This window comes from Galeopterus variegatus, unplaced genomic scaffold (assembly GCF_000696425.1).
Source record: "Galeopterus variegatus unplaced genomic scaffold, G_variegatus-3.0.2 Scaffold4154, whole genome shotgun sequence".
In the NCBI taxonomy this organism is placed as follows: domain Eukaryota; kingdom Metazoa; phylum Chordata; class Mammalia; order Dermoptera; family Cynocephalidae; genus Galeopterus; species Galeopterus variegatus.
Genome location: NW_007730265.1, coordinates 74518 through 96477, shown reverse-complemented (window position 1 = coordinate 96477; position 21960 = coordinate 74518). Strand labels below are relative to the sequence as shown.

At 52.9% G+C, this 21960-nt stretch overlaps 1 protein-coding gene across 1 annotated transcript in view; it reads right to left on the bottom strand.

Moving 5' to 3' along the window:
- LOC103602444 (potassium channel subfamily K member 3-like) overlaps positions 1-21526 on the bottom strand; it is a 54680-nt gene extending 33154 nt beyond the window's left edge. The window contains exons 1-2 of the mRNA XM_008586843.1: positions 21433-21526; positions 9849-10139 (exon numbers count right to left, since the gene is read on the bottom strand). Of these exons, the coding sequence (XP_008585065.1) occupies positions 9849-10139; positions 21433-21526 (385 nt within the window). The remainder of the gene's footprint in view (positions 1-9848; positions 10140-21432) is intronic.
- Between the last annotated feature and the right edge of the window lie 434 nt (positions 21527-21960).

Here is a 21960-nt window from a genome sequence, read left to right as displayed (position 1 = left end):
TTTAATTGGGATCATGGGGTACCCACTGGTTCACCTGGGGTCACGGGGCACCCAGTGGTTCAACTAGGGTCATGGAGGCACCCACTGGTCAGGATCCATATGGGAGAACACAGGTTGGGTCCGTCACTTCTCTCCTCCAGTGCTTGTCAACTCAAGTCCACCCAGCAGAGTGCAGCCTTCTCCAGGGTCTCCTGCCAATCACCTTTCCTTGGGCAAGTTCCTGCCCCTTAGCCTCTCTCCTGCTGTCCCCTCACCCTGGAAAGCTCTCACTGCCAATCTTCACCTGCCGAAGCCCTCACTTACTATTCACTCCTGCCTCAAGCACTGCCTGTCCCAGGAAACCTTCTCAGGCCGCTCTTTGCAGTTACTCTACTTGGATTTAGCATGTGGACCATCCAACTTGTGCCTTTCAGGATTCCACTAGACCCAAAGCTCCTTGGGGAAGGATCTAGGTCCTTGTTTTCTGTTCTCTTGGTACCCAGTGAAGTGCCTGGCACACAGTAGATCTCAACGATTTTTGGTTAACTGAATTGAAGGTTAAAGCCAGTTCTATTTGGAAGGTGATCCAGAGGGTCTGAGAGCCCCCAGGACACTCCTGAGTCCCATTCTGGTGCTCTAACTCCCCAGGCTGCCCCCTTGAAGATCAAGAAATTAAAGCATCTCAGAGTTGAGAAGAATCTTAAAAGCCACTTATTGCAAGCCCTGGTCTGAAAGATGGGCTGTGTGATGGTCTTTTTGATTTATCAACTTGGCTAGGTTAAAGCCTCTAGTTATTCAATCAAACACTCCTCTAGAGATTGCTGTGAATGTATTTTGTAGATGTGATTAAAGCCCATAATCAGTTGTCTTTAAGTAGAGGAGCACAAGTTGAGTCCTAGATTATCTGTGTGGGCCTGATTCAATCAGTTGAAAGGTTTTAAGAGCTGAGCTGAAGCTTCCCTGAAGAAGAAATTCTGCCTGTGGACAGCAGCTTTAGCTCATACTGGAGAGAGTTCTAGTCTGTCCTTCCCGATAGCCTGCCCAATGGATTTTGGACATGCCTAGCCAGTCCTACCAACCTGTAAGCCAATTCATTGCAAAACATCTCAATATATATCTCCTACTGGCTCTGCTTCTCTGATTGAACCCTGGCTGATCCAGGTGACCTCTGCAGCACACGCATCGTGTCTGCTTTATAGCTCACCACCTCCTCAGGCAGCACAGTACATCTTTGGTCAGCTTCACCTTTAACAAGTTCTGCCTTACACTGGACTGAATTAAGTCTTTCTGTGGACTCTGTCCCCCTGCGCTGGTTCAACCTCTTGAGCTCACTCAGAACAAGGTTGGTCCTTTACCTCACAATAGCCCAGCAGTATTCGAAGGTGGTACTAACGTTCTCCATATCCTGCCAAGTGTCCCTCATTTGACATGCTGCTCCCCTCCTCTGACTCTTCCCCGGGATGTTGATGTCCCTCTTAAAGTTTGCAGACACATGTGGCCACACAGGTCCAGAAGAAAACAGGCCATGTGCTGCCACCAGCATTCCACACAGTAGCCTGCAACAGGGTGAGTGTATCTGGTAGCCACAGGACCTCCAAGGGCCTCTGCTGTCTGGATCCCAGCCTGTGAGAAGCCAGGGCCCCTTTTTGAAAGAAGAAATGAACCTGAGCCTCTTCTAATGGTGTCTGGAGACCATACTGTCCTTGGACACAGTAGCCTGCAACAGGGTGAGTGTATCTGGTAGCCACAGGACCTCCAAGGGCCTCTGCCGTCTGGATCCCAGCCTGTGAGAAGCCAGGGCCCCTTTTTGAAAGAAGAAATGAACCTGAGCCTCTTCTAATGGTGTCTGGAGACCGTACTGTCCTTGAGGCTTTGAGCAGTGCTATGGACTGCAAGTCTCTGTCCCCCCCAAATTCATACGTTGAAGCCTAATCCCCAACGTGATGGTATTTGGAGGTGTGGACTTTGGGAGGTGATTAGGTGATGAGGGTGGAGCCCTGATGAATAGGATTAGTGTCCTCGTAAGAAGAGACATGAGCACTTGCACTCTCTCTCCCTCCCTCCCTCTGTCCCTCACTCACTCTGCCAGGTGAGGACAAAGTAAGAAAATGGCTATCTGCAAACCAGGAACAGGCTGCCATCAGACACTGAACCTGCTGGCACCCTGATCTTACTTCCCAGCCTCCAAAACTGTGAGAAATAAATGTGCGTTGTTTAAGCCACCTGGCCTGTGGTGATTTGTTAGAGCAGTCCAAACTAAGACAGGCAGATGCCACAAGGAAGGGGCCGGTTTCCCAATTTGATGTTTGATCTCTGGTGCATCAGTTCTCCACTGACCGAAGGAGCTTCCCTGGCAGATAGGAGAGGAGGGGGCAAGTGGATCCCCGTGCACTGGCTTCCCTGTGGGGCAAGCCCTTCTCCACATCTCTCCTCTCTTTCCATCCACCCTCTCCACTTCCCTTCCCCCCACCCCATGGTGCCGATGCCAGTGCTGGTGCTGGTGCTGGTGCTGGCTACAGCACTTGGCCCCACCTGGGCTCCGCAGCTGGCTCCTATGGGGCAAGACACAGCATCACTCCAGCCTCAGGGAAGGGCCCGCAGCTCTGAGGACCTCAGCTCTGACATTCCATCACCAAATTCCTAAGGATTCTTCCAGGTCTAAACTTTCTTTTTCTTTAGACTACAGTCCATACCTCATGGCTATTCCTAGAAGTCAGGTCTCCAGGTTCTTTAGATCCTTGCTACTTAAAATTTGGACCATGGGTCAGCAGCATCAGCATTCATCCCTTGGGGGCTTGTTAGATATGTGAAATCAGGCCCTGCCCCAGACCTACTGATTGAGAATCTGCAGTTAAACATGGTCAGATGGGTCATTCCCTGCACACTTCAGTTTGGGAAGCATTAACTCAGAGAACTCTGCATTGCTGAGCTGCCCTTCCTCAGTTTCCTCTGGAGAACACTTCCTCCATATAGATGGGGAGACTGAGGCACACCAGGGAAGTGTCTGCTCCTCCCATTATCACAGGGGCAGGTGGGGGGGGGAAGCGGTGAAAGAACCTAATCTCTAGCATGAGGCCAGACTCCCGCCTCACATTCCTGGCAGCCAGGTGTCCTCCTCACTTAAGAGTCTCTGCTGTGTCATTGGAGGAAGCAGGTGGGGGAATCAGGCGTACTAAGGAACCAGCTTTTGTAAAGGGTTAGAGTGGGAGGTCAGCCCCAACATGGCAGGGATCCCAGAAGGCCCAGCCACAGAGTGGCCACTGGATCTGGGGACATCTCTGGCTCTAGGCTGCAGCTGAGGCTGGCTCCACAAATGGGAGACTGAGGGTGTGACTCGCGGCCGTGGCTTGGGGCTGGTGGCTCCTGGTGAGGGGCAGGACTCCGGGGAGCCAGCTGGGAGCTGCCTTAGCATGGGCAGTTTCTGGACAACGAGGGAGTGTGGACAGACTGGGCGGCAGCGGCAGCGGCCAGGCGGTTGACTGCTCTCTGTACAGTCACGAAACGCATCAGTCATGTGGCTCTCTGAGGACCAGAGGCTAGCAGAGGGGTCAGGGAACAGGGCTCCCAGCCCAGCTCTGATGATAACCGTTAAGTGTGCCCTTTAGCAAGTCCCTTCTCCAATCTGGATATAAGTTTCTGCACTATAAACTGAGCTGATTGGAACTGCTGATCCTCTTTGAGCCAAATGCTCTATTCATAGTTCTGAAGGCAAGATATCCTGAAGCTGAGGCCACAGCTGGTGCCCTGCATAGACCCTGGTACCCACTCTCTACCATTGCCACGTTCACATAGAAGGAACTGCAGAGGCTCCATGGGGAACGAGGACTGCATGGCTGCCTGAAAAGATACCTCCTACAGACCAGGTGTGAGTCCTGGTGCTGTTGTTTTATATGTGTAGGGTCTTGGGCAAATTTCTGAACCTCTTCTATGGGGCAAGACACAGCATCGCTCCAGCCTCAGGGAGGGGCCCGCAGCTCTGAGGACCTCAGCTCTGACATTCCATCAAATTTCTGAACCTCTCTGAGCTTCCACCCATTGTCTCAGGGACATCCCCTGACTAGTTACAGACACTTAGTCCCCTGCATCGAGGGTGGGCATGGAGGGGCATGAGGAAGTGCCCATCTTGGGTCTCTGCTGAGGTTTGCCTAGACCAACAATGGTCTCACAGCGTGGTCTCTCCCCTGCTATGGGCTGACTACAGGGAAATCATTTTCACATTTTTTTTTTATTACAAAATCAACTCTCAGATTCACTGTGCTGCCAGCTGAAAGCTGTTGATACTGGTGATTTGCACTACATTCATCTGTGCTTGTTTATGTTTTCTTTGAAAATACTTATTGTGTTTGTCCTGTCCCCACTGTGGCCCGGCGTGTGTCTTCTATTTCTGTCCTATTCTCACCCCCACCCCCGACCTGTGATGCGTGGGAACTGGACATGCGGGCAGGAGGCATGACAGAATCAGAAGGACCTCTGGCCAAAAACACACACTTGTAGATGAGGAAACTGAGGGTCACAGAGGACCAGCAACTGAGCTAAGCAGAACTACAACTTTCTCCTCTTTGCTCCAATCCAGGGTAGGTTCTCCTACCACTGCATACCTCACTCTCCCTGACTCGTTTCTGCAGGGTCTTCCTGTTCAGAGGAAGGGGCACTGCCCTTGAGCCTGGATGGTTAGGCAGACTCCAGGCATGGCTGAGAAGCTGGGGACCTGAGGTGTGGGGAGTGCGATTGGGAAGATAAGGGGAAGGGGTGTGGCAGCCTCCTGGTCCTCAACCCCACTGTCCCCACCTGTTAGGAAGGAGCAGAGGTAGCTGTGGTCATGGTAACCATTGGGAGACAGACGAGTTCCCTCTATGGGGGAAGTAATAATACATGAACAATAATATTAATAACAGCAGTAATTGCAGATGTCGTTTATTAAGTGCCTCCTCTGTATCAGGCACTTTCTTTCCATAATCCCATTTAATCCTAGGAGGCAGATATTATTTGCATTTTGTAAATGTCAAAACAATCTCAGAGTGATTAAATAACCTGTTCAAGGTCACGCAGCTAGTGGTGGGGTAGGGGTAGGAGTGGATTGAGATGAACTCAGGCACTCTGGCTTCCAAGTCAGTACCCGTGTCCTACGCCATCCTGCAGAAAAGGCTGGTGGGGTCAAAGCAGAGGGGCCGGCCTGTGTGCAGGGAGGAGGGAAGGGCTGACTGAGTACGCGTGCTGGGACTACTGCCCCTCGTCCCCCGGGAAGTCAAGAGAGGACTGGGAGCAGCGGGGTGCTAAGCTGCCTCAGTGCTAAGAGGGGTAGTGGGCGTGAGGGGAACGGGCTGGCATGATGGAGAGAACTCCAGTCTGGACACCCAAAGGCCTGAGTTCTAATTAGAGTGCTACTCTCGACTCGCTGTGTAACCCTGGACAAGCTGCTCACCTCTCTGGCTGTTTGGATGATTGTTAATGTCTCCTCTCACTCTTATTTTAGGACTCTGGGATTTAGGGGGTGGCAGATCACTTCTGAACCTTTCTCCTTCTTGGGAAGATGTAAAAAGTACAGGTTCCCTCATGAGCCACCTGCTTGAATTCACAGTCTAAGGGTCTTTAGGCCATATCATGGGTGACGGGAGGCTGGGCTCAGCAGAGGACAGGCTGGAAACTGAGGAAAGAGCACGGTAGAAGATTTTCTGCCCAGGTCCCATCAGCAAATAATCACCTGGCCTCTTGTTACCTTAGAGCCACAAGAATTCCTGGGACCCGCAGTGGGAGAACGGGCACCTGTGAGCCCGTGGCAGTCTCAGGCAGGGCCTGGAGCTGGGCACAGCTCTGATACGTGATCTGATTTAGTCAGGGGCCGGAGTGTGGGGGAGCAGTAGGCTGCTGTCATGTGCTGGAGCCAGAGGCCCTCTTCTCCTGGGGAGGGCTTGGCCAGGGGAAGAGGCAAGCCTTGGGTCCTCAGTGCCTTCGAGACAGAAGGGTCTGGGCTGGGTTCTTGAAGTGGAGAAAGAACTGGTGAAAAATGCAGGGCATGGGAGTCAGAGAGGCCCAGTGGAATCTGGAAGGTGCCATACTTTCGAGCCTTAAGGCCGTGAGTGAGTCGTTTACACTTAGAGCCTTAGGTCCCTCAGATGAAAAATGGGGGTAATAATGCCTGTCGTGAAGCATTGGTGAGAGAATTAAATGAGGGGATACAAGTGAAATGTCTAGTATAGAGCCTGCCAAAGAGTGGATAATGAATGTGCTTGCTGTTCCTATCGCTGCTGCTGCTGTTGCTAATAAAAATAATAAACAGGCATCCTGAAAGGGCAGAAGGAGCAGGGGCCAGGGAGTCAGGTTCTGCTCCCCTCTGACTGTGCGATTTCTGTCACCTCTCTGGTTCCTTATCTTTAAGAGGAGGGGTGGTACCAGCTGCTCTCTGAGGCCCCTTCTTGCTCTGACAGCCTCCAGGCTATGAATAGATGGGGCCGGGGCCCAGGAGGAGTTTAATGACTCAACAGCTAAAGAGGTTAAGGTTTCCCAAGAAAAGAGTTTCCATCCGTGTTTGGTGAACTCAGGGCAGAGCAAAGGAAGGGTTTCCTGGCTATGAGACTAGGGAGGAGGGAGCTGGAGGAGGCCTGGCAGCCAGCGGAGACTGTGACTAACCAGGTGAATGACTAAGTCAGACCCTGCCGACCTTCAACCAATCACGACTGCCTGTGAGTGCCCTGCAACCTGGCATCACTGAGCACGTCTTGACTATGCCAGGCCCAGCTGGGTCAGCTTCATAGCATATGGAGGCAAAAGGAAGCAGCCAAGAGACCAGCAGGGAAAGAGCACTGGGTTTGGAGTCAGAGACCCAGCTTCCCACTCCACCGCTCACTGGCTGGGTGACTCTGGGGGAATCTCCCCCTCCCTGAGCCTCCAAGTCTTCATCTGTACGACGGAGCAGACAATACCTGCCGTGGCAACTTCACTGACTGTGAAGACTGAGAGTCAAGACACGAGATGAAAGTGCATTGTGATCGCTAAGGAACCAAATGAACAGGAGGTTCTGTCATTATTCCACTGGGATGGGACTCACAGTGTCACAGGAGACCCACTAAGGTTCCCAAAGGGGTCAGGTCGACAGAGGCTGCTACCTTTGGGTTTTGGGTTAAGATCAGCCTAACATAGGGCCCTGTCCAACCATCTGATCGTAGCCCAGACTGGTTTTTCTGAGAGCAGAGTCCTTGTGGACAGCTTCCAGCTAGGTGGCATAGCCAGAGTGGGAAGTGAAAAAAAGCCAGGGTTGGTTGGGAGTGGGCAGTGTCAGGCTGGGCCCCCACAGAACTGGGGCAGTGGTCTGATGCTGCCTTTCGTCTTGCCCAGCACTTTATAAATAAATAATCACCAGAACCGCACTCTGTCTGCCTGTATCCCCAGCTTTTAGTGGCTATCTTTGGGGAGGACTACAAACCCTTAGGGAAACAGCAGGGACGGAGAGGAAGGATGATGCTTTTCATTTCTGCACACCTTAAACCCATCAGTGGCATTCTCAGAGTGCTCACAGCCTCTGGGTACTGTGCTGGCACTGGGAGCACAGAGATGGGAAGCCCAGGGCTCTGCCACATGAAGGTCAGTTACAATGTGGTTAAAGAGACCAAACACATCCCCTAAAATGTACATAACCATTCAAAAGAGCCTATACACTGTGTCGCTCAGGTCATCCTGACAGTAAGTTCTGCAGTTGTCCAGAGCAGTGGCCTGGGAGGCTTTGAGGAGGAGGTGGGATCTTAGCTGGACCTAGAAGGTTAGCTTGGACAAGATAAATAGAAGACAGAGAAAAAGGCATGCCAGACTGGCACACTTAATGTGTTCTCAGGGGACAGTTTGGCTGCAGTAGAGAGGGATCATGTAAGTAAGAAGTGACAAATGAAGTCAGACATAGAAATTGGAGCCATGTAAGGTTCTTAAAATTCAGGGTAGGGAGCATGGGCCAGATTCCATGGACAGTAGGGAGCCACTGGGGGGTTCTGAGAAGGAAATCCATATGGTGAGAGCTATGCTCTGGGAGAGTCTTTCTGGCAGCATTGTCCTGGGGAGCTTGCCTTGCTGGGAGAATGAGGCTGGAGGCAAGGAGGTCAGTTAGGAGGTTACTGCGAAGCTGGGGACCTTGGGACTGAGAAGGAAAGCCGGTGCATAAACAAGGGCTTGAAGTATGGAAAGAGGCAGACGGAAGGTCTAAGGATGCTCAGCTTCATTCTCCAACAGCTGAACAGCTACTGAAATCCTGACAGGTGGCAGGGGGGTGCCAGAGGTGATGAGACCTCAGACCAAACCTGTCCTGATTTTTCTCAGGGAAGCAGGCTCCCCCTTGGGCAGGCCTGGGTCTGACCATCCTACCCTAAACTCACAGGCTCAGTAGGATCCAGTAATGCTCACAGCTGGTCCACCTCCACTCCTGAGGCCCTTTTCTCCCTCTTCCAAGAGAGAAATCCAGAAAACACATAGCATAGCTCCCCGTGGTCCCCAGAGAGCAGTGGACCCTTGGAACAGAGTCCTGCAGTGGGTAGACTACAAGGACAGCATCTAGTCCTGCCTTTTACCCCCCAAACTCCCATTGACTCCCAGGAAAACACTGCCATCTTGTCATGGGCTATGCCAAGAGGCAATGAGCCCTTGGGAGTGCATCCAAGGCAGGAAGTGTATGTGGTGGTGGTGGTGGTGGAGGGGTGTCAGGGAGAGGAGAAGGAACTGGAAAGATGGAGGAGGCATCCCCAATAGGCTTTGGGGGAAGGTGGGTTTCCATTCTCAGAATCCAAGCACTTCAGGGCTGGGAGGAGCCCATGAGATCATTTCAGCCAACCCCTCCCTGTCTGGAGGTCAGCCTGAGAAAGTCCCAGGGAAAGGGACGTGCCCAAGGTCATACAGTGGGGGCAGTGATGAAGCTGGGCTGGAATCATAGAGTGTTGAGAGTGGGTAAGGTGTTTACTCCTATCTAGACACTTTTGAATAGCACCATAAAGGGCCTGGCTGAAGATTCCTTTCCCGGACATTCATTTTGTGTTCTGTATGTGGTGTGCCCTATGTGTGCCTGTGTGTACCTCTGTGCATGTGTGTCTGGGCCTATGTTGTCAGTCTGGGTGTGTGTGGCCTATGCCATGATCTGCTTTGGCTTGGAAAAGAACTGGGGCTATTCCTGTGAGGTGACTGTTTTGCTGGGACAGGAAGGCTGACAGAGCTGGATCTGGCTTCCAGCACCAGCTCTGCTGCCCTGAGAAAATTACAGGCGCTGGCCGGTGGTGTCCAAACTCCTGGAGCTGGACACACACATACATACACACATTTGCGCGCGTGCGTGCGCACACACACGCAACACACACACACTCACTCCCCCTAGGCAGCACTCACAGCCGCAGTTACAGGGTGTTTCAGACACCCAGAGTGGCCCAGAGTGCCAAGAAGAGCCGCGTACCGACCTCCACTCGCCTCCCTGGAGCCCAGCAGGTGTAGACCCGCGGGAGTGCGGAAGCCGATCCGCAGGGACACGGAGGAGTCGCGCACTCCCCGCCGCCACTCACACTCAGCGCCCGCTCCAGGGCCTGGCCCGGCCACACCCCTCCTCCCGGAGCCTCGTTCCTGCCCCTGTCACACACTTGAGAGTCCCCTAGGGTCCTCGCGCATCCTGGCAGGTCCAAGCGAGGGCTGGCCTGGCCAGAGAGGCAGGTACGGAGCCAGGAATCGACGCCTCCCCGGAGTCCCGTCCCCGCGGAGCACGCCCGCCAGGCGAAAGTCGGGTTCCTGGGAGCACGGGGTCCGGCGCCCAGCCCCTCTCCGGGGGAAGCCCCAGCCCCCGAGGGCCCTGGACGACCCCGGGAGCCGGCTCCCAGCCCCCGGTCCCCGCCCCCCGCCCGGCGACTAGTTACCGATGGTGGTGATGACGGTGATGGCGAAGTAGAAGGAGCCGGCGAAGCGCCACTGCACGCCGGCCTTGTGCGGCTTGAGGCGCAGCACGACGCGCTCCAGCTCCTCGTAGCCGCCCTGGCTGAGGTTGTAGCGCGCCCGCAGCTCCTGCTGCCGCAGCTCCAGCCGCTGCCGCTCCACCATCTCGGGCTCCGACTCGAGCGCGTCGAAGACCGCGGCGCCCACCAGCAGGTAGGTGAAGGTGCACACGATGAGCGCCCCCCACCCGCCACCGAGATTACAGCACGTTAGAGCTGGAAGGGACCTTGGGCCTTTCTGTCCTGCCCCTTATTAAATGGATGAGGAAACCGAGGCCCAGAGAGGTGAAGTGACACGCAAGGGCATGCAGTGTGTTTGTGACAGCACTGGGATTCAGCCAAGCGTTCCTTCCTCCCAGGCCAAACTCCTCCTCTGCGCCGGATGCTGGCTGTAAGCAGGGCCCAGCTGTGGACCTGGGCACACACGAGCCGACACCCAAGGGAAAGCCCTGCTCTCATGAAATACGTCCCTCCCCAGGTCAGCACAGTTCCTGGAACTGGCTGAGAAAGCACAGGCTGGTAGCCTGGGCCGCCTGCTCTGCCCCCCAGGGGCTTCAGCTCCTGTCCTGTACCAGCATGCCAGGCTGAGCATGGCTTGGGCTGAGCTGCCAGAGATAGCACTGGACACCACCTAGGGGCGTGCCTGCAGAACTGGGGTCTAGCTAAAATAGAGCAGGTGGGGCCCAGATCAGGAGGCTCAACTGACAGACTGGAGGAACTGGAGCAGGGGGCTCACTGTGCCTCAGTTTCTTCATTTGTCAATACGGTGGCTGAAGTGGTAAAAAGAAATGGGCAGTGGGACTTCAGGCAAGGCCTCGCTGCCCCTCTCAGAGCCCCATTTTCTTATCTCTTCTATGAGGTGTCATGGCGGATGATCCCTGTGCCTTGCGAATAGAGCAGGTGGGGCCCAGATCAGGAGGCTCAACTGACAGACTGGAGGAACTGGAGCAGGAGGCTCACTGTGCCTCAGTTTCTTCATTTGTCAATACGGTGGCTGAAGTGGTAAAAAGAAATGGGCAGTGGGACCTCAGGCAAGGCCTCGCTGCCCCTCTCAGAGCCCCATTTTCTTATCTCTTCTATGAGGTGTCATGGCGGATGATCCCTGTGCCTTGCAGACCCTTCTTACTCCTGCTAGTCTTCCCACAGTGCTTTGCAGCCCAGAGCTGTCCCCTATGTTTGCTTAGGGACTCAGTAGACAAAGTGAAGGCCTTAAGGAATCCTACACCTGAGTTAGTGGCCAGCTGTACCAGTGGGAGAGGGGCACAGATGTCTGAGTCTGCAAGCAGAAAACCCCGGCAATCTGCTTCCGTGGCTCTCTGCAGACAGACACTTCTAAAGCTGGAGCAAACCCTGTCTGGTTTAGGGGAATAAAGGTTTTAGAGGATAAAGACAGATGTGAGTATCCAAAGACTCAAGGAAGCATGACATATAGCGTAAATCCCAGTGCCAAAGAGGGTCAAAAAGTCCTTCATGGGACCCTGGCATGGGCCAGCAGAGAGATGTGGAAGAGGCCCCAAGGCCCCTGACTGAGGGCAGGCTCAGGAGGCAACCAGCCAGAAGAGAGAACACCATCTGCCACATTCTGGGCTGACCTGTCACTGCCAGAAGCTACACTCCTCCAACGGCAATGTATTGGCTCCTGGCCACAATCGCCCCAGAAGCCAGTTCCCCCAAAGCCTGTCTAGATGAGTGAGTGGCTTGCTAGACCTGGTTTCAGGGCAAAAAGTGTGCGTGTCCAGGGTCTGCTCGCTTTTGGCTGCTAGGCCAGACGGCTGTACAGACCAGAGGTGATATTATGAGTGAAAGAGCTTTGGAAAGGGCAAAAAGCTTTCTTTAGGGGCAGGCCATTTATTGTTAATTGTGATAAAGCTTATTCTCATAGCATTTCAGAACTGGAAGGAGGGATTGCTCAAGGCTACCCCCTTAAGTTGCCCCCCTCCTACCCATGCCCCATGGCTGGGGGCTTTCCCATATCACCCGTTATGTTTGGGATCAGGGCACCTGTCAGTGGAGCATGGATAACACATCCAGCGGCCCTGGAGGCCAGGAGGGCAGCCTGCATCTCCTCCTTCTTGCCCCAGCCTCCTTCCTTTCTCTCATGGAGGGAGAACTGGGGTGGGAGAGCCATGCTGGTGCCAGTCTAGGTTTCTGTGTAGCTCCTGGGACTTGCGGGCAGGAGTCCTATCCACCTACCCCCAACCTGGGTCAGTTTGTGCCAAAGACCTAGCAGCCAATCCCACTTCCTTCTGCCCAGGACTTCTCAGGCCTGCCCACACCTGCCCAAGGTCAACCTGTCTCTGTCAAGTGCTTGCTGTGGCATTCAGGGCCAGTCACTCCTCCGAGCCAATCCCACTTCCTTCTGCCCAGGACTTCTCAGGCCTGCCCACACCTGCCCAAGGTCAAGCTGTCTCTGTCAAGTGCTTGCTGTGGCATTCAGGGCCAGTCACTCCTCCGTGGGCCTTGGTTTTGCATATCCATAAATGGAGGGGTTTGGATCAGGAGATTTCTATGTTCCTTTCATTTATAACATCCCATGACCTTCCTGGCCTGCTTTTGCCTCTGTTTCCCCAGTTCTCCCAAGAATAAGCCACTGCTTTTGAGACTTCAGTTTGTGAGGAAAAGGGCACAGAGTTAGGATAAATCATACAGAATTTAGTTAGCAACATCAGTTGCTATATTTTATTATACACTCAATGTTATACACAATAATTTTCCAGCTTTATCTTTCATTCCACTCCTCTGTAAGCTCTAAACACATCCAAGCACTTTCATGCTTCGTGTAGCTCATGTGGCTCCATAAGCTGGGATGCTGCTACCTCCCCCACCTCTTTGGTCTTCTGTCTGTTGAACTCCTATTCAGGCTTCAAGATCCAGCTCAGAGGCTACTCCCTCCAAGAAGAATTCCCCAGTTGCCTCCAGTCAAAACCACTGGCTCCTTTAAGCTTCCCCAGCACGCTGTGGAAGCTTCAACTCACCCAGTTGAAGCTTCAACTCAGCTTCAACTCCTGCCAGGCAGATTGATTGGCTCTTTAATATTTGTCTTCACCAATGGCTCATTGATCTTCTCCAGGGTGGAGACCCTTCTTACTCCTGCTAGTCTTCCCACAGTGCTTTGCAGCCCAGAGCTGTCCCCTATGTTTGCTTAGGGACTCAGTAGACAAAGTGAAGGCCTTAAGGAATCCTACACCTGAGTTAGTGGCCAGCTGTACCAGTGGGAGAGGGGCACAGATGTCTGAGTCTGCAAGCAGAAAACCCCGGCAATCTGCTTCCGTGGCTCTCTGCAGACAGACACTTCTAAAGCTGGAGCAAACCCTGTCTGGTTTAGGGGAATAAAGGTTTTAGAGGATAAAGACAGATGTGAGTGTCCAAAGACTCAAGGAAGCATGACATATAGCTGGAGTTTGGTCCCAGGGCTGCCACCAACTACCAACTAGCTGAGTGGACTTGGGAGAGTCACACGGCCTCTCTGTGCCTCGGTTTCCTCTTCTATGAGATGAAAGTGTTGACTGTTGAAAGGTCCCTTCCTGCTCTGACATTCTGGGGTGTGAAAGAGAGGCCTGGCTTTTGACAGCAGTCTCATTCTACAAGAATGTGGTCCGATGGATGAAGGGCCCAGAGACATCCCTGTCTGTTGCTTTCCAGGCCCCCTTTACTGGCAGTTTGCCTGGAGGATGGGGCAGGACCAGGGAGGTAGGGAGTGAAAGAGCTGACCATGAATCAGACAAGCCAGGGTTCAAACTCTGACTCCTTCAATGCCTCACCTGAAATTCTGGCCCATTCTGTCTAGACCAGACACTAAGCTCCTGCAGGGTAGGGATAGCGCCTTACTCATCTGTGTACCCCACAGCACTTGGCACAGCAGCTGGCACAGAGAAGGGCTCTGTAAACTCTCCTCTATTTGGTCCAGTTGGCCAGCCTGGCCTAGGTGAGCTGGCAGGGCCTGGGGCCCCTGGTTCACTGTAGTAAGGAGTGTCCAGGACATCTCCACATCAAGCAAGGGGCAGGCCTGGAAGGAAGAGGGGCCCAAGAGTTGTGACAGGGAAGTGGCTAACTCGAGCACTGTGCCAGGGATTGTGGCCTCAGACTGCAGGTTGATCAGATTTAGGGTGCTTTGGGATGTCTGAGGTGTTTCTTGGTGGGTGTCACTAGGGAGAAAAGTCAGCGATTAGTCCGGCTTTCTAGAGCACAACCAGTCCCAGTGCAGCCAGCTTGCGTTTGTTGAGAGGCTCTATTTGTTTAACATCTCAAGCCCAAATCAAACACAAAAGGCAACTGTTAACAAAGACAGGCTCTGGGAGCTGCCAGGGAGAGCACTCTGGGCTGGGAGGCTGGACACCTGGTCCTGTTCTTGGCCCTGCCCCCACTGAGTTGTGTGACCTGGGGAAAGGGCTGCCTCTCTCTAGGCCATGGGGCTCCCTCCTGCCAAGTGAGGGGTCACACTCAAAGATCTGTAAGGCCAGCCCCAGCCCAGGATTAGACGTGGTTCTCCTAATAGTGAAAGTGAGGAATGATGGGTCTTTGCGGAGTCACTGTGGGGTCAGGCTTGCTCCTGCTCACGCTGCGCCATCAGCATAAAACCTGAGTCCTCACCCGAAGTCTTTACCCACCACATCCCATGGACTTCTTCCCCTAGAGTGGCCCCTCAATGGCAACCATTTCTTTGAGCCCGAGTACTGCCATGGGATGAGCTTCCTCGTATGTGTGCGCTTACAGATCTGCAGGGAATTGTCGCTGGGACACAGTCCCAGAAGGAGTCACAATGCTCATGTCCACTGCACGTCACTATACACTGCCAGGTCATCACTCGCCCCAGCAGTGCTTGAGATTGTCCATTTCATCCTATTCACTTTTCCGATTTTGCCTTTCGTATGCCTCCCTGCTTTCTACTCGTTTCCCCTTCTTTCCCTTTCCCTTTCCTCTTCAATACTCTTCCCTGCCCTGCATTTGGGGCAGGGGCACTGGACAGACGCAGCCATTACTGGGTACTCAGGTAAGCCAGCAGGTGATGAGAAAACCAGCCTCTGTTCACCAGCCGGCCATGTGTGTGTGTGCACGTGTGTAGGAGGCTGTGGGCCTGAGAGTTTCAGCTTCAGTCCTGGTCTCCTCTTCTCCCCTTCTTCAATCTCCCAGCCCTTCATATTTTCCCCTCTTCACACATTCTTCTCTGTATTTGGCCAAGGATCACAGAATACTTAAAGCTGGAGGAAAGCCTAGTTCACCTAGTGCCCATGAGGAAACTGAGGCCTGGTGAGGGGAGTGAGCACCTGCACGTCTCCCAGCATGCTGGGCCAGAGCTGGGACTTCAGCCGGCAATCCTGACTTCCCAACCAACAGCTACAAGGTAAGTTCCCTAAACTCGCCGCTCCCCATAGCAAGAACTAAGTCCCTTAAGCTTGTCCTCTGCAGAAATTCTGGAGTGGCCATGACCTGTATTTCCTGACAAACATCTTACTGCTAAAGAAAAAAGTGAGCCTGGAGATACAGTGAACAGCCTCACAAATCTTGAAATCCTTCTTTGCAGGTTTATGGCTTCTGAGAAGCAAACAGAGGCAGCCTGTTCTCAGCACCAAACACAATAATTATAAGAGCACTTGCGATGATTAATCAGCCAGCAAGTATTGAGTGGTGCCTGTGAGCGTGCACGGCACAGAGTGTGTGTGTGTGTGTGTGTGTGTGTGTGTGTGTGTGTCTCGAGGTGGGGCAGAGGGCAAGAGAGGCGACTCTGCCCCAGATGAGCAGATGTTGGGTGTCCTTCCCTCAGTGGAGGGGACAGGGCTGCCACTATGGCATTCTTTTGGTAGTGTCATGTTCTGGCCAGGACTGCAGTTGTTTCTGCCAAGGGTGGAACCCTGACTCCTGTGGTCCCAGCTGCTGGGCTCTGGACCATGCTGGGAGAAAGCAATTGACAAACGGAAGCAGGTTCTAGGCCTGTTGATCAGATTAATGAGGGGCCTCACCAGCATGAGGCATATGGCTTGACTAAGAGAACTTGGGATGTTCAACCTGGAGAAAAGACACAGGGGACTTGTGAGCTGTCACATGAGGAGGGATTGTCTTTGCTCTGTGTGGTCGGGGGGGCAGTAATCTATGGGGGTGATGTGACAGGAGAAGAGCATTCAGCTCAACATAAGATGGAATATTCTCCATGACCCCGAAGAAGGAATGAGCTGCCCAGAATGGTAAAGAGCTCCAGGTCGCTGGAGGTGTGCAAGTACAGCCTGGTTGATCCCTAGGAGTTAGTACAGTGCCTGACACATAGCAGGTCTTCAAGAAATGCCTTTTGACTTGATTGTTCAATGTACTGAGTTTGGGGCTGGACTAGATGCCCTTTGTGGTTCAGTTGGGTTTGGTTCAACATTTATGGAGCAGTCTGTCTGTGCCAGTCTCTGTGTCCCTCCAATCTGGAAATGCTGTAATTCCCTGGCCCCAGGCCTCAGGAAGGACTGCATCTGGAGTTCTTGCTGCTGAACCTCCACAACACTGCTTTTTCCCAGCTGCTCCCAGCCCAAGCCCAAAGCCCACTGACATACACCCTACACCCTGCTGTCTACAGATGAACAATGTGCATAGGTCAGGGTAAGAGCCTGGAGGCCCTAGGACTCCAGCAGGGGAAATGGGCCTCTGGCAGGCTAATTACTGGGAGCTGATTCTATTAAGCAGATAGCTTGCTCTAGGCAAAGCAATTACATCTAATCATCCCCTTACAGCAGTCCAAAGGGACAGCCGTTTGAGCCAGACACATGCGTGAGTCGGAGCATCAAAGCAGCCCAAGGTCCAGACCTGGGCAGGCTGCTCAGAAAGTGGTCCCCTGGCTTCTTCCCAGGCTGCCAGATCTCAGGCCACAAAGGGGCTGCAGCACCATGGAAATAGCACTTGAGGGGTACTTAAAGTCCTGGAATGAAACTTGGCTCTGCCACCAAGGAGCTTAATTTCACTGGGGAGAGCACTTCTCTCATCTGAGCCTCAATTTCCCTATCTGTCAAATGAAGAGGATGGATCAGAGAGAATCCATTCCAGGCTTGAAACTCTAGTCCCTCTAGCCCAGCTGGTTTGGATTCTAGTCCAAGTTAAGGTGAGCTGACCAGCTTCAGAAAAACCTGTTTCAAATTCCCAAACCTGGAAATACTTACTAAGGGATCTAACTACTCACACTTTGTTTTCAAAAATAACTGAAGTAGTATATATTTTAAAGATATGAATCCCTTATTGGTATTCCTTTTTTTTTTCCCTCTAGAAATTTTATAAAATGTGTGTGTGCCCAGAAAAAAGGCCATAATTTTTTAAAACATAATTTAGTGACTTCTGAGTTCCAGATTCATCGAGGAAGTTGGGTCATCTCAGAATGTTGACAAACGGGAAAGGAAGGGGTCCCTGGAAATGAGGGGCCATGAACAAGATGAAAACAGATGAGGTGCAGGCCATGGCAGGTCCTTTCTATCCACACTGGTTCACATGGCGTATTCCTTTTCCAGAGGAAGAACTCCCTGAAAGATTTTTGGATGCTGTCAGAATGCTGAGGAGGGATTTTAAACATCAGTCCCTTCCAACACTGAAGCTCTAGGACTCTGGGCTGGTACCAAGCAACCAGTGCAACCCAAAATCACTAGACAAGCAGCCCAGTGGAAGGGACCAGAAGGCAAGAGACTTCTACAGTGCCCAGCTCTGAGACCTTGGGCAAGCCATGGCCCTTCTCTGAGCCTCAGGTTCCTCCTCTACAACATGGGAAAACGGGGAGAGCAGTCTCTACGTATCCTACCTCAAGAGTGGTTGGGAGACTCCAAGTGAGGTGATGAATGTGAAACTAACAGACTATTTTACTCAAAGGCAAGAACGTTATTAACATCTGGGGCCCAGGTCCCTCTCTCCCACCCAGCCCATCTCTCTGTTGTGATTTCAGGGCTGTGACTTTGAGAGCAGGGTGGCCTTGCTGGAGCAGATCATGGGGCAACCAAACTTTCGGCTTTTCCTGGCCTTGGTGGTCTCAGATGACTGGTGCCCATGTAATTAGACCAGAGCTTTGATCTTTCCTCAAAGCGGAGCCCTGGCGCTGATTGGCAACCAGTGGCCTTGCTAGGTCACGCACAGCCTTTGAGCATTTACAGGGGGGTGAGGTGGGGGAAAAAGCAACCTTGATTCAGAGACTGGGCTCGAGGAGAGCTGATTCTCCTGGATCAGGCTCAGTGGAGAAGAGAAGGAGGGAGGCAGGACATGAAGGCTGGAGTACGGAAGCAGGCTGGATTGCCCTGCTCCTCCACACCCGATACTAACCATTTGCTGAGAGGGAAGCTGTAAAGAAGCTACTTTATTCCCCATCTCATTCCATGAGTGATGAGAGAGAAGGCTGGACTAGGAGGTTGTTGGAAAGCCTTGATTGTCAGCCCAAAAAACCTGCACTGCTACTTGGAGGCAGTGGGGGGACATGAAGGGTGCTTGGGAAGGGGTATTGCATGATGAGATCGTGGCCTTGCTGGCTGTGCGCGGCCCTCAGAGCCAAGTCCACATTCCTCAGTGTGGCTTCCGTGTGCTGCACGATCTGCCCAGCCCACCCCTCTGGCCTTGTCCCCTTGTCCCCCATAGCTCCCCTTAGGGCTCTTTGCACCTGCCATTCTGTATTCTTTGCAGTTCCTCCAAATGCACCAGGCTCTTTCTTGCCTTATGCCAGAAGTATACCTGGTACATATATGAATGCACCTAGTGCTCCCAGCAACCCTAGGGATGGCATGGTTCCCAGTTTACAGATGAGAAAACTGAGGCTCACAGCGAGAAAACTTTCCTAAGCTCTTACAGTTGAATAGATGACAGATTCAAGATTCAAACTCAGATCAGTCTGCTGTGCTTTTCCTTCTCTGCCACTGTCCCTCACTGGAAGATGATTGAAGGCAGAGCTAGGCAACAATGGGTGAGTAAAACAGAAGGTGCTATTAACACTGGGCATAGCACATTGTTAGAACCTAGAAAAATATTGGTTGCAAAAATGAATGAATATCTCAGAGAAGAAAGTTGTAGGAAGGGCTAGGATCCAGCACCTGCATTCACCCCAGGAGAGACAGATGCTTGACCTAGAGTAGGGAGCAGGGCAGAGCTGTGGGTATGGCCGAGTGACTCCAGCTTGCAAAGGAGCTAGGAAAGAGAACTGCTGGTGAACAAGCTGGTGATCCATCCCGGGTGGAGGTGAGGGACGGGCAGAACTGTCCACAGCCCAGCCCTTGCACAGTGTCCAGGCACCCAGCCCAGACAGGGACTAGAAGGATTTTCACATCTGTGCCCAGATTAAAGAATGCCTTTGAGGCTTTGAGCTGGGTGCCTGGGAGAAAAGTGGTATCTCCGGGATACTCAACGATTGGAAAGGGGGACCATCCAACCACATGGATGAGTGTTGGTCATGGCACTGGGTCGCCGTGGGGAGGCACAAGGGGTACCTGGGCTATAAGCCCACATATCTCAGATGACCCAGAGATGGTGCCATCCAGTGATCCCTGGAAACCTCAGCATAATTGGAAAGGGGGACCATCCAACCACATGGATGAGTGTTGGTCATGGCACTGGGTCGCCGTGAGGAGGCACAAGGGGTACCTGGGCTATAAGCCCACATATCTCAGATGACCCAGAGATGGTGCCATCCAGTGATCCCTGGAAACCTCAGCATATCAGGGAGATGGAGATCAGCTGGGAGGCCCGCTCAGGCGGAAGGGCACAGTGCCGTCAGGGAGATGGAAAAAGTGATGTCGTTAAGGAACAATGTGGGCTAAAGGAATGAGCTGTAACTTGCTGGATCCCCAAGGACAAGCGGGAAAACGGCTGCCAGAGGCCCAGGGGTGTCTGATGATGGCCTGACACTGCCCTGGGGGAGGGACCATGGCCCAGCCCAGAGGCTAGAATGGAATCACCCCACGGGCTCCGTGGTCCTTTTCTGTCCCCTAATACCATGCCAAGCAAACCTTCTGGTCTATTAATAAATGCTTGATGAGTTGAGTCCCGACAGGCCTCCTGGCTGGAGAACTCTGCTCTGCTTCTCCAGAGTGGATCCAAGGAGGCGGCGTGAGGCCAAGGAAGGAGCACCAGTCCTGCCCGCCCCTGCCCAGCCTGTAACCCAGTTGGGAGGATTAGGTGAGATAAGGGAAGCAGCAGTCTTTGAGTAAGGACTGGCACATTGCAGCCCTCTGTTCCCTCTTTCTTTCACAAAGGCTGGGAAAACCAGCTCCACACCATAGCCAGACAGACAGGCAGGAATCTGAGGCTTAGGAATCTGGCCAGGGGAAAAGATGCCTCTTGTGTTTGTGGCCTTTAGCTCTTGGGCTGGACCAACCCTTTCCCCAAGAGTGAGGAGAGAGACAGAAAGGGAAAACCCAGGCCTCTGTACAGAGAGGGCAACTGAGGCATGGAGCTGGCCTGAGCCAAGGCCAGGTTCCAGGCAACCCTGTCCCCAGGTCCAGCAAGAGGGGCCTAGAGCTGCAGGGACAGGCAGCAGGCCTAGAAACGCTGTTCTGTTTTCTTAAGCTCCCAGCTGGGACTGAGAACACCAAATCCTCTTTGAATAAAACAGAAAAGAGATTTTAAAAAATCAAGACATTAACCTTTTGAAACTGCCCCCCCACACACACACCAATATGGTGAATAAAACAGAAAAGAGATTTTAAAAAATCAAGACATTAACCTTTTGAAACTGCCCCCCCCCACACACACACACCAATATGAAGATTAACTTCTTTCCTAAGCATTATTTTTTTTCATTTCTATAAACATCTTAATTCATGCCGACATCACGGCCAACCTGGATTACAGGAGGATGGAGAGATGGATGGCCTCGTCCCAGCCATACCTGCACTCATGCACACACACGTGCACATGTGCATGCACACAGTGCTTGTGCACACACACCCGGGGCAGCAGAAAGAGCAGTGGAGGAGCCGTCGAAGAACTGGGCTTTATTTCCAGTTCTGCCACTGAACTCCAGACATCAGTCTCCTCATCTGTAAAGGGGTTGGTTGGACCAGCTGATTTCTAAGATTCCTTCCCAGCCCACTCTCTGGAGCGGCTCTGGCTTATTTCCACCCCCCATCTCCTCCCCTCCAGCTTCCCAGAGCCTCTCTGACAGCCTTCAGGCTGGGGAGCAAACAATTGGGGGAAGTGGGAAGTGAGGGGAAGCATGGGATCTGGCTCTGCGTGGGGTCAGGGCTTCTTTTATGATTAACTTCAGCTCTTGTAAGTCACATGTAAAGCACCCAGCATGCTGCCTGGGCACACTGGAGGTGCTTCCCAAAGTCCATTCTCTTTCCTTCTGCACCCCTCTTTTTAGCTCAGTTGGACGCAGTTCCCACCTGAGGTCAGGTTCCCTTCATGGGCCTCGGCCACTGAAGGAGCCACATCCTATTTCCCAGTTTCAGATTCCCCTCAGCCTTAGGTCACATGGCTCCAATGTGAACCCTCGAATGGTTCCCACTGCTTTCAGGATGAGGACCTGGATTCTTAACATTGACCGCAAGGCCCTTCTGGATCCCCTCCCGCTTACCTCTCCAGCCTGGCTTCAGGTCCACCTGCCCCACCTGGGGGCACCCCTGGCTTTTGGAGCCTTTTTTCAGGTCCCCAAACCCTCCATACTCCATCTGGTCTCTGTCCCCACATGAGCCCTATCTCACCTGGCTCACCCCTCTCCCCATGTTGCTCATTCCTGCTGCTCTGCTGGTCCCACCCTCAAGAAATCCTCCATGATCCCCAGAGAGTGGATTCCCTTCATCTTATGTTCCTTGGGCTCCCAGTCTCCTCCCCTGATGAGGAAACACCATCTAACAGAAGGATCAGCTGCATCTTAAGCACTGATGTCTGTCTCCCCTTGAGTACCCAGTCCAAAGTGTCCAGAACCACTGCTGCCGCCACAGCCTCCAGGAACAGATCGGAGTTGCCACTGCCCTCACTGCTGTGGAGTACATTCTGCGTAGTCCATGGAAAATACATCTAGTTGGTGAAGTGAGGTCCTGTGCCTGTGCCCTAGCTGCAAGAGAGGCAGGGCAATGTGGACAGGCCACTTTCTGATTCGGTA